The sequence below is a fragment of the Equus przewalskii genome, chromosome 10 (genome assembly GCF_037783145.1).
Source record: "Equus przewalskii isolate Varuska chromosome 10, EquPr2, whole genome shotgun sequence".
NCBI lineage: Eukaryota > Metazoa > Chordata > Mammalia > Perissodactyla > Equidae > Equus > Equus przewalskii.
Window position 1 is genome coordinate 15921704 of NC_091840.1, and position 16662 is coordinate 15938365.

At 38.7% G+C, this 16662-nt stretch overlaps 1 protein-coding gene across 16 annotated transcripts in view; it reads right to left on the minus strand.

Moving 5' to 3' along the window:
* Positions 1-16662, minus strand: part of TANC2 (tetratricopeptide repeat, ankyrin repeat and coiled-coil containing 2) — a 386637-nt gene that overhangs the window by 42254 nt on the left and 327721 nt on the right. For all 16 annotated transcript variants that reach the window (XM_070561684.1, XM_070561681.1, XM_070561680.1 and 13 more), the window contains 2 exons: positions 11311-11419; positions 130-252 (listed from right to left, as the gene is read on the minus strand). In XM_070561684.1, the coding sequence (XP_070417785.1) occupies positions 130-252; positions 11311-11419 (232 nt within the window). The remainder of the gene's footprint in view (positions 1-129; positions 253-11310; positions 11420-16662) is intronic.

Consider the following 16662-nt stretch of genomic DNA (forward strand, 5'->3'; position numbering starts at 1 on the left):
TCAATAAAAGGCTAACTAATAGGAGACAGTCTAAGGTAAGAAAAAATCAATTAAATAGCCACTTAAATGTCCTTCTAATTTTATTTTTCAGTTAATTCTTTAATCTGTCTGTAATTTATATGCATTTACCTTTATATTTGGAGTGTAGAGATTTCGTAAAGATGCCAACGCCATGGAAAGACCTTCTGTGCTATAGGAGATCCAGAGACCTTGGAGGATTGAGGATGATACACCAACTTTTTTACTCAAACCCTGAAAAAGAAATATAAACATGTCAATTATTAGCCCAGCTAAAAAGTACCATCAGTAGTAAGTTAGTGACCTCCAGGTTTATGGTACTAACAAATGAGAGTGGTGTCTTGCCCTAACAACATCCATGCCCAGCAAAACCAATCCAAAAATAGGGACAAAGATTAGTCCTGTAGGAACAAGTTAACTTAAATTGTCTCTATCTCAGTAGTTTCTGGCAACAAATCTACTTAATATCTCTCTTTTATGCTTTATCTGGATGTAATTTTCCTCCCACATCGTTTCAATTAGCCTTCTTGAATCAATCTCTTGAATTCAAGTTACTAAAATATACACTGTGATAGAGATAAAGCAATGTGATCATTGATCTCCATCTCATTTTCTTCCTGGGCATTTGGGAAAATTGTATTTCCTACCCTCCTTTACAGTTAAGTGGGCCATGTGACTAAATTTTGGGCAGAAGTCATACGTCATGTCCAGGCTTGGCCCCAAACCCCCTGTGCATTTCTCCACACTTCCTATTGTTTCTCTTGATGGCAGGCCAGATGCAGAGGATCCAGTGGAGGATTCTGAGGCCCTAGGCGATTTCAGAACTACTACATGGAGCAAGCCTGCCCAATGATCTGTATTGGATTGCAAAGTAAGTGAGAAATAAACCTTTATTAAGTCATTGAGATTTTGCAGGTTTGTTATAGCAGCTGGCATTTCTCACCCTGACTAACATCCCTAAAATGATCTCAAGTCTGTTCATCCTCAGGAAAACACCACCATAGGTTTGATCACGATCAGCAACAAATTTTCTCCAGTATGACTGGAAGAGGTCCCACTGCATCTACTAACGTTTGCCCCTTTCACTTGGGCTTCTCTAAAAGGAAGTTAGAATAATTTGTTTTTTAAATTTCCTGCTGTTAGGGCAAGACTCTCTGGCAATCCTCATACTATTCTGCCTATATTTGGGTCAAGTGAGTTAAAGCAGGAAATCCTGAGGGCAGGAAGATTTAACAATGAAATCTGGGACATAATAAGCGGATCTGGGGAGGTATTCTTTTTAAAAACTTAAGTTACTTCTGTTTGTCTTGTTCCCTGAAATGAAGGTCATTCTTGCCTAGAATACATCCTTTCGTCCAAACCAGCAACATGGCCAACCTTGTTTTATTACACTCCTGCCCACAGTCTTCTTCCCCCATGACTGGATTATTTTGAAGCAAATCCCAGACATTTTATCAGATAACATGTAACTATTTCAGTAAGCATCTCTAAAAGATAATGACTGGTTTAAAAACACAGTCCAACATCATTATCATACATATAATTAACAAGGATTCTATAATATCAAATACCTAGACAGTGTTCGAATTTCCTTGATTTTATCAAAAAAAGAAATAATTTTTTTGGTTTGAATTGGGATCCACATAAGGTTCATATACTATAATTGGTTTAAAAACACTTTATGAATGTAAAGGAAAAGTAGATATTCTTCTATTAATTTTTTAGACAAAATATTGTGGACATATTCCATACTTGTACACATATTTTTGTCTCATTCTATTTCAAGAGAGATGTAGTAGTCCATTATGTGGATGCCTCCAAATCAGAATTTAATTAAGTCAGGTCCCCAGAGTTGGCTATTTAGGTAGTTCTGTTGTTTTTTCTCATTATTATAACTACGTTTCCATAGTTATCCTTGTACATATACCTTTTTACACTTGTGCAAGTATACCCATAGGATATATCTCTAGAAGTGGATGCTTTTGTATTTTGTGCCATTTTGACATGGCTTTGTCAGTGTGGCTGCCTGTGTCTAAACATTCCCAACATGCAATCCTTGACAACATGCAAACTTGACAAAATGAGGAAGCATGATGCTAATTATGTCTACTCTTCCTCTCGTTCCTTCCTATCCCACTTATAAATGATGGACACGAGGTGAGCCAAAAAGACTGGGCCAAGTCCTGATGCAGCAGATCTCTGGGTTACCAGAACACAATCCCATGCTGGGAGGTTGAAACAAAATCTGGTTTTAGTCCCTTACAGTCCAAGGAGATTATTCCTACTTTTATCCTGCTCTATGATTGAAAATGGCTACTACACTTCTACATTATCCTTATTTTCTCTGGCCTTAAGGAGGCTGAGCTCTGCTGTGACTGTCTGTTAGAGTATCCATCTAGGCATCAAGAGCTGGGTGCACCGATAAGAATCAGAATAACATACCACATTTTCTGATTGCTCATTGTTACTTCAGAACTTCTTTTCCTTTGTGCTAATAACAGGGACATGGATCATAAACTCTCTCATTTGGCTAATCAACTCATATGCAAACAAATACAAAAACTGAAGTAAATTCATTGTTAAACAGTTATGATTGTTTATTCTGACACATGAGATTGAATATTTCCAGTTCTTTTTGGAAGAATTCCAGGTGCTACTCCCTCAGGGTTGGAGTCTAGACAAGTTAGGTTCTAGAGCTCACCTCCACCGTAGATCCTGGAAAACCAGGAAACTTATCTCCAACTCCCCATTTGGGCCTCAGTCTCCTAATTTAGATTATGTGTGGGCCTCATCAAGACCATTTGAGCAATGAAAAACTATATTAACCACTTAGACAGAAAAAACACTAGAAAGAAACTAATATCCATAGTCCAATAGAGAACTTTCAGCAATGGAAGACATGCTTTATATATTATGATTGAAGGAAAAAAAGGAAGGAAATCTAACATTTATTCAGTATCCTCTGTGTGTCAGATTCTGTACTGGGGCCTTTTCATATGTTCACTCCTTTAATTTAATCTAATCTCCATGACAGTACTATGCAGTAGAATTTATCACTATTTTTATATAGCAGGAACCAACTAGAGAGGGTTAAGTAATTTTTCCTAAGTCACACAGCTATTAAAAAGTAGAGCTGGAGGGAGCTGGCCTGGTGGAGTAGTGGTTAAGTTTGCATGCTCCACTTCTGCAGCCCAGGGTTCACAAGTTCAGATGCTGAGTGCAGACTTACATACTGCTCATCAAGCCATGCTGTGGTGGCGTTCCACATACAAAATGGAGGAAGATTGGCACAGATGTTAGCTCAGGGACAATCTTCCTCAAGCAAAAAGAGGAAGATTGGCAACAGATGTTAGCTCAGGGGCACTCTTCCCCACCAAAAAGTAAATAAATAAACTCATTTAAAGAAAAAAAATAGAGCTGGAATTAGAAGCCAAGTCTTTTTTTACTCTAAAGTTCATGTTCTTTTCATTATACCAAGTTAAAAAAAGCAGATGTACCTGAGTTGGGACGTCAATTCTGAATTCTTAGCTGGAAAAGTAGCAACTAGAATAGGCAAAGCAGCTGATTCCTGGCTTCTCCCTTTACTTTTTTTTTTTTTTATAAGATTTTTTATTTTTTCCTTTTTCTCCCCAAAGCCCCCCGGTACATAGTTGTGTATTCTTCATTGTGGGTTCTTCTAGTTGTGGCATGTGGGACGCTGCCTCAGCGTGGTCTGATGAACAGTGCCATGTCCGCGCCCAGGATTCGAACTAACGAAACACTGGGCCGCCTGCAGCGGAGCACGCGAACTTAACCACTGGGCCACGGGGCCAGCCCCTCTCCCTTTACTTTTTAATCCAAACCATTCTCCATCCTTGGGCCTCTTCTCTGAAATTGTCCCCCCTTTTTTTTGGTGAGGAAGATTGTCCCTGGGCTAACATCTGTGCCAATCTTCCTCTATTTCGTATGTGGGATGCCACCACTGCACGGCTTGATAAGTGGTGCATAGCTCTGCACCTGGGATCTGAACCTGTGAACCCTGGGCCACCGAAGCAGAGCATATGAACTTAACCACTATGCCACTGGACTGGCCCCCAAAACTGTCCTTTTTTATCCCAGACAATCTGATCTACTCCTATGGCTTTACTCTTATGATTTCAACTAAGCATTATTTGCTTCTTTTTCAACTACGAAATTTAAAGTACAACTATTACTATGACCTGCAATAGTCAACTTTCTCTTAAGCATTGACTTAAGTGGGATTTCTTGGATATGTTCACTTAATCCCAAGAATTATTATGAATATTATATCTTACAGAAGAATAATGCAGGATCAGTCTTTATTAAAGTCACATGGCAATTCTCCTTTTGCTCAAAGTCTCTGGCATCACAGGGAATTCAAAAATGATGTATTTAGCTTCTCTGAAAGATGTAGCAACTCATTCCTCTGCTCAGGCCCTACAAGTTTAGATTTAGTTTTCTTGAATGTAAATTGCCTCTTTTTCCTGGGTGATACCCAGGACAGTTTCAGTCATTCAGGGGTACCAAAGTAATCTTAGATGAGAAAGCCTAAGATGCTTATAGAGAAAGGCTGGATGTTCCCAGAATGTCGAGCCATAATTTTTGCTCAAGGAGACTTGGGAGGACTTCCATTTCTGGTAATAGTGGATCTAGTTTGGACAAACATTCCTGCTAAGGACAACTAGGAAAAGCTGAACAAAATTTAAAAAACATCCTCCCCGAAGACATGGGAGGACTAACAAGTTGGAAAAGAATTACTGGGCCAGGATCTGGGATAGGATGGGGCCCAGGAGAGCAGTTTATAGAGCTGCTTTCCCCCAGGGTGTGTTCGCCAATTCTGAAGAGTTAGCTAGGAGCACTTTTTTTTTTTGGGAAGATTAACCCTGAGCTAACATCTGCAGCCAATCCTCCTCTTTTTGCTGAGGAAGACTGGCCCTGAGCTAACATCTGTGCCCATCTTCCTCTACTTTATATGGGGGATGCCTGCCACAGCATGCCTTGACAAGCAGTGCATAGGTCTGCACCTGGGATCTGAACTGGATGAATGCTGGGCCGCTGAAGTGGAACGTGCAAACTTAACTGCTGCACCCCTGGGCTGGCCCCAGTGAGGAATACTTTCGATAGATTCGGTATTTTTGGGCAGTGAAACTATTCTGTATGATACTGTACTGGTGGATATAGGACACTATGCATTTGGCAAAATTCACAGAACTGTCCAACACAATGAACCCTAATGTAAACTATGGACTTCAGTTAATAACAATGTATCAATATAGGTTCATCAATTACAGCAAATTTACCACACCAGCGCAAGACGTTGATAATAGGGGAAACTGTGGTGGGAGGAGTGAGTACATGGAAACTCTCTGTATTTTCTATAAACCTAAAATTTCTCTAAGAAATAAAGTCTATTAGTTAAAAAAAAAAAAGCTTGGGTTCTACTCCAGAACAATGAATGATAATCTCTGGGAGTAAGGCTCAGAAATATGTGTGTGTGTTTTCTAAAGCTCCTCAGGAGAATCCAATATATAGCCAAAGTTGAAAACCACTGATCCAGAGCTATAGATAAATCTCAAATATGCAAAGTTGAGTGAAAACAGTTATATAATTATATGAAGAGTATGATACTATTTGCGTCGTTTAAAAAACATAAAATAATTCTGTATATTGTTTATGAATACAGACCTATGTTGGAAAAGTAAAAAATCTGGATGAGAAGAACACATGCTTACTTTAGGGTAGAAATTATCTCAAGAAGGGAGAGAAACTGGGCAAGAGAGGGATGCAAAGGGCGTTTCTACTGTATGTGTTACATTTTCATTTCTTAAAAAACAGAAAAAGATTCGAAGCAAACTTCAAAAACTCTTTAACATCTGTTAAATCTGGTAGACAATATTTAATTCTTTAGTTATCTGTGTTTTCCTACTTGGTCGAAATATTTCATAATAAAATTGTAAAAAAAGGAATAGGGACAGCTCTTCCTCTGAGGTAAGAAAAAGAGATGTAAGAACTGATGATAATAGAGAGTGATTTATAGGTGAGAGAAGAGTAGTTAAGGGAAGTCACAGTCAATGGCTTTGATTTTTTCAGTGACTCACAAGTCAGGCTGTTTGATGAGTGAGTTGAGTTGGTTAAGAGTTAGAGGAAAAAGAAATGAGAAAAGGAGCTGAGTAAGAATAGACTTTGGTAAATGAACTTCAATTAAATAGTCCAGTAAATGGACCACGAAGCAGCACTGAGAGTCCAAGTGAGGTTGAAGTAAATACACAGGAAATAAAAGCCTGAAATATAGAGCTAGACTCTAGGATTTGGAGTATTAACTTTACTTGTACCATGGACTTGCTCTACTGATTTCTTCTGCTTGGTGGGCTTGAACCTTTGTTCCTATGAAGTATGAGAGGAAAGAGTTTCAGTTTAGATAAACTCAGCTCAACAAAGGTGACAGGTAGGATCCCACTGCCAGGCAGGATGGAGCCAAAAATAATCCATAGTGAAATTCTGAGCCGATGGTGAGAACTTTAGGTTCAGATAACTAGAAAAAGTGTCTCTTCAGTATCTGGAACTATTGCTTAGGCAAGAAGGGATCTCTTCTTGTCAGAGATAAATGGTGATGAAGTCCTTCCTTAAATATTTGTTAGAACTTAAATTTATAACACTGCTTACCAGCCTGTAGAAAGCTTGCTCAGTATTTTTGAATATTTCAAGAAAAAAGGAAAAGCAGGAAGAGCAATCTCATCTAAAGGATCTTAGCTATGGCTCAGGATCTTAAGATCATGGCAAAAACTAACCCTAGGACTTACCCAATAAGTTTCTTTTCTTTTCTTTTTTTTGAGGAAGATTAGCCCTGAGCTAACATCTGCTGCTAATCCTCCTCTTTTTGCTGAGGAAGACTGGCCCTGAGCTAACATCCATGCCCATCTTCCTCTACTTTATATGTGGGACGCCTACCACAGCATGGCTTGCCAAGCGGTGCCATGTCTGTACCCGGGATCTGAACAGGTGAACCCTGGGTCACCAAAGTGGAACGTGGGCACTTAACCACTGTGCCACTGGGCCAGCCCCAACCAATAAATTTCTTTAAGGTAAATTATTTACAGATATATCATCAGCAATCCACTGGTAGATATCCAAGAGTCTCAAATGAATTACTACTGTTCTTATCTGATCATCCACGTGGCCAAGTTTGGTTATAATAAAAGGATACTGGTAAATAAAGGCAATGGTGCTTTTCACTGTGGAGAAGGAGCTGGTAAACAATGGTCCAAGGCCAAATTCAGCCTTCTATCAGTTTTTTTGTTCATTTGTTTTTGGTGAGGAAGATTGACCCTGAGCTAACATCCATGCCAATCTTCCTCTACTTTGTACGTGGGACGCCACCACAGCATCGCTTGATGAGCAGTGTACAGGTCCATGCTCAGGATCTAAACCTGCGAATCCTGGGTCACTGAAGTGGAGCGTGTGAACTTAACCACCACTCCACCGGGCCGGCTCTTCCACCAGTTTTTTTTTTTTTTTTAAAGGAAGATTAGCCCTGAGCTAACTACTGCCAATCCTCCATTTTTTGCTGAGGAAGACTGCCCCTGAGCTAACATCCATGCCCATCTTGCTCTACTTTATACGTGGGACACCTACCACAGCATAGCTTTTGCCAAGTGGTGCCATGTCCGCACCCAGGATCCAAACCGGCAAACCCCAGGCTGCCGAGAAGCAGAACATGTGAACTTAACTGCTGTGCCACTGGGCTGGCCCCTCCACCAGTTTTTATAAATCCTGTTTTACTGGAATACGGTCATACCCATTCACTTCTGTATTGTCTCTGGCTGCTTCTGAGCTACAATGGATAGGTGGTTTCAAAAGAGACTATATGGACTGCAAAGCCATATTTACCAATCACTGTAACCTCTGAAGTGAAAGAGTGATACTACTATCTGGAATTTATGCTTGTTATTAAGTCTTACTTATCAGGAAAGAGATTATTACTAATAATTTTGGTCACAAAACCGTCTATTAGATGTATGACTAGTACTTTACATTTTGTAAATGTACCTTTTTCTATATATCATATCTATGATCCTTATAACAATCCTGAGAGTTAAATATTGTTACAATTTAAAGAGGAGAAAATTGAAACTACTTAAATGGCAGAGTCTGTACTTGAAATCATGCCTTTTGATTGACCAAAAGGATCTTGCTTCTTTCTTCTACCTCCAGATGCCTACTTACAGCACTTTTTTCCCCTGGCCAATAGTTCTGTTCTGGTAAGAAATGTTACAGGATTGACCAATCAAAGAAACATTTAAGATGGCAGCATTTAAGGAGCTGATCACAAGAGCACTCTGAAATCCTTCCAGTAACTAGACTCAATCCAATGAAATACCCTGCATTATAAACTGGATTGAAATATGTTTGGTCACAATTCACAAATATCCTGTTTCTTTCCGTAGATTAAAAAGAAATCTAAATGGCAATTAGAGGATTACAAAAGAATTATAGGTGCTCAATATCATTGGTCATTAGGGAAATGCAAATTAAAACCACAATGAGATATGACTTCACACCCACTAAAATAAGAAAGACAGACAATGCCTAACAAGTATTGGCAAGGGTTTGAAAAAACTGGAACCCTCATACATTGCTGGTGGGACTGTAAAATGGTGCAGCCACTTTGAAAAAGAGATTGGCAATTCCTCAAAATGTTAAGCAGAGTTACTACAGATCCTAGTAATTCCACTCTAAGGTATATAACCAAGAGAACTGAAGACATGTCCACATAAAACCTGAACACTAACACTATGAATGGACTACATGCTACTGAGCTGTTCACTTTAAAATGTCTAATTTTATTCTTAAAAATTAAAAAAGGGAAAAATCTGTGTGCTAATGTTCATAGCAGTGTTATTAACAAGAGCCAGAAAGTGGAAATAACCCAAATGTCCAACTGGCGACTGGATAAACAAAATGTGATATATCTACAAAATAGAATATTATTTGGCAATAAAAAGGAATCAAGTACTGATACATGCTACAACATGGATGAACCCTGAAAACATTATGCTAAGTGAAAGAAACCAGACACTGAAGACCACACATGGTATGATTTCATTTACATGAAATGTCCAGAAAAGTCAAATCTATAGAGACGGAAAATAGATTAGTGGTTGCCAGGGATTGGGGGAAGAATGGGGAGTGATTTCAAATGGGCACCAGGTTTATTTTTAGGGTGATGAAAATGTACTATCAGTGGTGATAATTCCACAACTCTGTAAATATACTAAAAGTCATTGACTCATACACTTAAAAGGGGTGAATTTTATGGTATATAAATTTGTACCTTAATATAGCTGTTAAAAACAAAAAGAACGAAAAGGGTTCCACAGCCAGCTAAATATCCAGAATTATAGACCCTCGATCTCATATTTTAAAGGTGAGTAATGACATTATATGCAATTTTTTCATGAACATAGATAAAATAAGGGAAAAATAAGTGAAAAGAAATATAAATTTGACTATATGTAACTGCTGACTGGAAGTTGTAAGTTGTACTGGTTATTACCATAGAGTCTGTTTTTGCCTTTTCACAACCCTCAGCTGATGGGGACTGAGAATTCCAGCAGTCTGGGAGAAGCTAAAGCCTACCAACAGGGAGCACTTCACAGTTAAAGGATCCCGAAAAGTGCACCATCAGGAAAACCATAGTCCAAGTCTACATTCTTCAGTTCTCAGTCGTGTCATCACCATATGCTATACACCCAAGTATTTATGGCCTGAATCACACAGGGAGCCAGTCTTATCTCAGGCAACCATGTTGTCTGCAGCAACCTAAGACAAAAGTGCGTCAATGACAGGAATGTATGGCTTAAATGTAGGTTTCCATGTATTGGATAAAGTCATACTGAGTCAAATGAAACTTGAAACTTCATATCATTTATCTGTTAAAGTGGTGTTTAGTTTATGGTGCAGAAAAGACAGGCATCAACTTCTTTGCGTCTGATCCTAGGCAGACAGCAATGCTAAAAGCCTAAGTGTTTGAAGCAGTGATGCTTAATACTTAAGTTACATTCCTATCTAACTGAAGGATAATGATCTTAGAGTTTGTAGAAGTAGCAGATACTTTTCGGTCCACTTGAAATTGGAATGAGACACTTTGCTGTTATTTTAGTCCCACTCTGCTCCCATTAAGGTCACTGGGTAAGGTCATTTTTGGTACAGTGATTTGTTAGATAAGACAATTATGATTCAGATAAAGGACTGTGGGTTTTACTTCTGTCTGATGACAGGCTTCTCTGGCTGTGTGCTTATATACTGGGAAGAATTTGCTAGTTTCTTGGAGGTGCCCTTAATGCCATCTTTCTCTCTGAAGAAAACGGTTTTATCTCTAATAGCATCCCTTGGGGGAAGAATACCTGTATTTCTCAATCCTGAGGCAGGATTTCAAAGCACTCTGAAGAGATCGTAGGGATTGTAGGTAGCAGACGCAATAGCAAACTGTGGGCTAGAAAAACCAGAAGAACAAATTTCTTCCTTGATGTTTATGCTTTACCCCAAAACTGTTATCTAGACTATAAATTCCTTGAGATTAGGGACTGTATCTTTTTTGTTTTTGTATCCCTAGTACAATGCCTCAGTAAGCAGTGAATAAACAATATGAATGCATACATGCACAAACAGATGGATTATGTGCCCTCCTCTGGCTCCTTCATTCTCGCCATGGGAATGTTGAGAGAGGGAAGATGATGCTGTAGAGTTCTTAAAAGTTTTGAAACTAGTGGGAGAAAAACTGGGATCATAATTTGAACAGAGAATGAGGAAAGTGGCTCAAAGGAAGGTTACAGTTGGTTCCAGATAAATAGCTTGAAAATCATATCACCAGGAATATTAAAATCTTTGTAAAGCAATACTAAGAACATTGAAAGAGTAACTGCTGTCAGTGATTTTTTTTGACATTGTGAAAACCTGCAACTGACTACTACAACATGCCTACTACATCAGGAGATGGTAGGTCACATACGGAGTACACATATATATATGTATATGCTTCTTACCTAAATGATTATACACGTACATTTCCTGGAAAGCCTAGCAATTTGCTAAACTGGGAGGTGACAAATGTGGTTCTCTTTCCAAAGCCCTAAGGAGGAACAGGCTATAAATTTTAGGAGATAGACCAACTCTGCAACAAAATAATTTTAGAAAGCAGAGACTACACTGAGGTAACAGTAGCTTCATACACACAGTATTAAGGAAAGACTGATGGAGGTGAAAAGAAAAAAAGCTTTCAACTTCTCTAATTACCTTAAAAATGTGTGCTTTGAGGATGTGATGTCCCAGTTCAATAGTCTGCTGTCGGTTTAGTTTTCCCTCTTGGCGGGAAAACCAGAAGGCAAGTAATGTGTGTCCACTCCTGCAAAGAAAAAGAGACTGATTTTAGAAATTTTAATGCCCCAATTCTGCTTTGGGTGGGGGACTGTTCAGGTTTAGCCATACCTCCAGCAAAACTCTCTCATTCAACCAGTTTCTTAGGGAAGGGCATCTGCCACTGAGTAAATAACGGGTATTGCAATGTTTCTAGCTTTTACCAGTCCTTTACCCAAATCACATGTGTGAATATCACAAAATGTCATTTCTAGTTGGCTTACAACCACCCACACACAGATGGCATGAAAAGATTTTCACTTTTATTTTCTGTCTTTGTTAACTCCTCTTATTTCACCCATGCTTTAAATGTCACTGTTCCTCAGGATCTCATTTTTGGTCCTAGTCTGTCCTCTCTCTCCATCAGCTCATCCATCCTCAGAGCCTTCACCACCACCTATATCCTGTATCTTTTCTCTATCTAGACTTCTCAGCCTTAGACCAATAAACATCCAACTATGTATTGGATTTCTCCACCTGGCGGTTCCATAGTACCTCAAACTCAACATGTCCCAAACCAGATTAACTATCTCTTCCCCAAGTGAAGTCTTCTCTGATCAGCCTCTACCTTTCCCTGCAGTCGAGAAAGGGGAGTACTTTCTCTTTTGTACTACCATTATAGATTGTATATACCTCTAGTACAGTATCTACCATACTATTACATGCTCTCTCCTCTACTAGACTGTAGGTTTTCTGATGGCATCCATTACCCCCATCTCCTTGCTAACAGATCCCTGATCTCTTATGAAAGAAAACGCTTTTTTCTGTCTCTGGATGTTGTTTTATCCGTCCATGATGCCCAGAGCTGCCGCAGCCCTGCTGTAACCATGTGGTCAGCTGGTCTGAAGACAGAGCCAACAGGAGGGCTAAGCTAAGAGAAGTGCAGAAAATTAGAGCCTGAACTCTGACTCTACAGCATCAGAGGCTGCCCTCATTTTAGACTTACTGTTACATGAAGTAATAAGTTTCTTTATTATTTAACCCATTTGAGTTGGAGTTTTTTCTTCCAGCTAAAAGCATCCTAATGATATACTCCTTTAAGTGTGAATGTATGTATGTATATGTGTGTATGTATGTAAGATATGTGTGTATAATACGGTTTTGTGTATTTTTATTTACCTTCTGAGTTTATATTCTCCAGAGTGCCTAACAGAGTATTGCATATAAGAATTCTCAATGAAATTTTTCAGAGGCAAGAGAAAACTGGTCATTAAAGAAAGGACACTGGATCACCTTCGAGATGTGCTTCTTTCCACATGTGCTCTAGGCTGTAGGAACTGTGGACACTTAGAACTGTCTCTCTACTCCCCACTAGGTTAGTGGTCAGCAGAGTTCTGTAAGCCACTGGTAACACAACCCTCCTGCTCCTTTTACGTGGAGTGTCATGGAAGAGGGAAATGAAACCATTATCTCAGTTTCAAGTCTAATGAATAAATCAAACAGAAGGAAAAAGTAGCAATGGAATTTTCATTGGTAATACGTCCCTGAAAGGAGGCCCAAATGCCTACTGGATGATTTTCTCTCATACTGAACATTGGCTACTCTGCCAGGTTTAACATTTGAAGATACTTCACACTGAAGTCTGAAAAACAAACATGTTCTTTCTTTTTTTCTTTCTTTTTTTTTTAAAGTTGAATAAAGAAGCTGGAGAATAGGGAACAGGACAGCTCCCATCCTACATAGGAATCATCTTAGAGAAGTTTCATTCCAATAAGACTTTAAAAAGAAATTCTACCATTTTCTAACCTTGAGCTTCACAGAACTTCTTAATTCTAGTGGATACCATGCCACCTTATTTGATTGGATAAGATTAGCCATAATGGAAAGGAAGTTATTTAATCGAGAGACTGTCTCAGACAAGTGTAGCCTGCATGGAATCATCAGTATCATCTGAAGGTATGAGGCTAGGGTTGTTTCACACTCACAAAATCTGGAAATTGCTACTGAACACTTATTTATCCCTTGAAAGCCTAATTTAGTTGGTAGGCTATTTTAAGAAAGCATAGATAAGTTAGAAGAAAATGAGAAGCATTTATAAAGTGCCCTTTCAAGTTCTCAAAATCTTATCCAGTTATTAACAGTGAAATGATTGTAGCCTCCCTGATGTAAGAATTACTACTTTAAGTGACTCATCCATGGCTGTACACAGTGACTAGAACTCCTGAATACAGACCTCTGAGCCACTACCTATGCTTCAGACCGTTAATGAGAATCCATGCCTATCAGGATTAAGGTAAAAAGTGCATGTCTGAGAAGGAAACAAATTTTCAGTTAGACACAGGATTGACTTTTCCCTAATGCTTTCATTTTACTACCATAACTAAGAAATCCTGGTAAAATGTTTGCATTTTTGTAGCATGCACTTCAGCTAGCTATAAATGATAGTGCTTGCTTTTTTGTTGTTGATTAGGCACTGAGGAGAAACAGCAAGCAATACAGGTCAATGAAAAGATGAAGGTGACAACTATAGTTCATTTCCTTTTGGATACAAGCATATCACATTATTCATAAAAGAATGATTCTGATGAGTTCAATGGACTCAAAGCTTATGGTGTTCAGGACAGAAAGGGTAACAGCAATTTACATTACATGCTGTCATTTCCATTTGTACCTTACTGTTCCAATAAAATATGGTGCCCCTGGCTAACCTGTGGTCTGAATGTGTTATACGATACTTGTCTATATTTATTTCTATTTTTCTTGTCATTTGCTCACTCCTGAACCTTACTCCTTTTGACTCCTTGCCTCACTGTTCTCTAAGATCATCAGTAGCCTCTTAATCAGTTCTCTTTTAGCCTTTGATTTATTTTCTTTTTGTTTTCTCCTTCCTGCATTAGGCCCTACTGACTATCTCCCTTGTAACTCTCTTTTCTTGACATCTGTGACACTACCCTGGTACTTTCTCTCCCATTTCCTTTAGCGATGTAAGGGTGATTTATGTAGGTGATTTATTCTTCTTTCTCAGGTAGCTCTCCTCTAGTCTCCTGGCTTCAACTCTCACCTCAATGTGAATGGCTCCCATGGTGACATCTCTTGTACTCAGATATTGTTTTTGCTTCTCTGCCTGTTGGATCCTTCTACCTTCAAACAACAATTCAAATGACCTGTCATATGACACTGTTTAAAGTTGAAGCTTTCCCTCAAAACCAAATTCCCTAAGAGTTCTTTATTTTTAAAAATATTGCCAGTACCTCAGGCATAAGAACCAGCAGTTGTTTTTCTCCTCCCTTTACACTTTCTCTCTTGGATAATTACAAGAGCCTCATTCTCTCCACTGCCTGCACCTGGGCTCATGCCAATACTCTGCAGAAACCTGATCAAATTCTGCTCAAAATTCTTCAATGGCTTTATATTTCCTCCTATACATAATCTAAACTCCATAGCATTGTATTCAAAGGTTCTCCATAATTTTCCCCTTGTCTATTTGTCTGTCTTTACCTCCTTACCTTGTACTTCTAATTTGAGACAGAGTAAATTATTTCAGGGTTGCAAACATGCTTTCCTTCTTCCTGGAATTCTCTTCCCCGTTTATTTCACTAGGCAAACTATTGCTCATTCTTCAAGCCTCAGTTCACACCATCTCCTCTGTGAAGCCTTCCCTGGCCCCCCAGATGGAGTCGGGGGGTTTCCTTTAGGTTCTAGTTGCATGTGGTACACATCTCCATTACAGCACCTACTGCAGCACACTGTGTTTACATGTCAGTCTTCCCACTAGACTGTATTGAGGATAGAACCTATGTTTTTTCACATATGTACTTCTAGGTAATAAGAGTACATATTTGCAGAATGAATGAATAACTATTAATAACTTACATTTGAACACTACCTTATGGTTTTCAAAATACTTTAACATTATTTTAGATCCTCACAAACACCTATACTATAGGCATAGGAGTAAACATTACTCCTAATATTATGGTGGAAGATTGACTGAGACTTAGCAAGACTGAAGGACAGACCCCAGCTCACAGGACTAGGATGTAAAAGAGACGGGATGAGAACCTATGGTCTTCGGAAACCTAGTTCCACTGAAACCTAGTTCCGTTACCACACTGACAAGATGTGCAACTTGGTTCTTATTTTTGGGCAGATTTGTGTGAAAAAGTCGACCGATGTAAAGAACAATATATTTATTTGCATAGCATAAACTCTGAATTCTTAACATAATTAAAATCAGCAACTATTAATTTTGATATTTTTTGATTGGCATTTTGGGAGAGAGGATTTAACAAAGACACAGCCCTAGTCAGTGTGACTTGTTTTAGGCATGACTGAACACAACTATGTTCTCCCTCTATAATTAAAGATGATGGTAATCAAAATCAACTTTAATGTGGGTTCACATGTGGTTATAAAGACCAATGGTGAGGGGCAGAATTATTATTTCCACATAGCTTATATAATGAGATCACTTTGTGATTCAAAGTAATCCTGCAGATTTCCCTGCCTGCATTCACACTGCTGCCTCTTCATCTCTGAAACAAAATCAAATAGACCTCTGCTCAAATCCTAGTTCTGTCACTTACAAACTTTACAAGCTAGGACGAGCTGTTTAACTTCTCTGTAAGACAGTGACAGTAGTACCTATCTCTCAGGACTGTGGTGGGAATTAAGTGAGATATATTAAGTGAAATGTATTTTATATTTCTTTTGTATCCTCCATAGTAACTAACATAGTGCTATACTAAAGGAATGAACATTAACCAGAAATGACTTTTAAACATATTGGAGGATGAGTGTTAAAGTTAATAGAACTTTAATCTTTAAGGTGTGCAGTAGGGTGAAATGTGATACCCTATTGTCACCCCAATCCTTACCTCTCCACACTTTGCCCCACTACCTTTACAGCCAAAAGGCAAATTCAAGGATCAGGGAAAAATCATTGGGTATGGATGTCATTCACTGTTAGTCACTGCAGGAAAACTTGGTAACGTAACTTCAGGCAGAGAGAGGGAATAAGAACAGAGCTCACTGGTCCCTAAGAAATAAGGTAAAAGTTAACAGGAGCAATATAAATTTCCCATGTAGATCAGAGGTTTTCAGGAGGATATTAAGCCCTACATTCAAGGTATATTTGATATTACATATTTTAAGAGAGAATCAATCACAGGTCAGTGTTGAAGATTCCTTCCCCAGCACTGTTCCCTCACCCCTATCCTGGATATATGTGCTCTGACGAAATGCAGAGAAGGCAGTATTCAGAATAGTAGAGGGTTAATTCTACCTCCATTC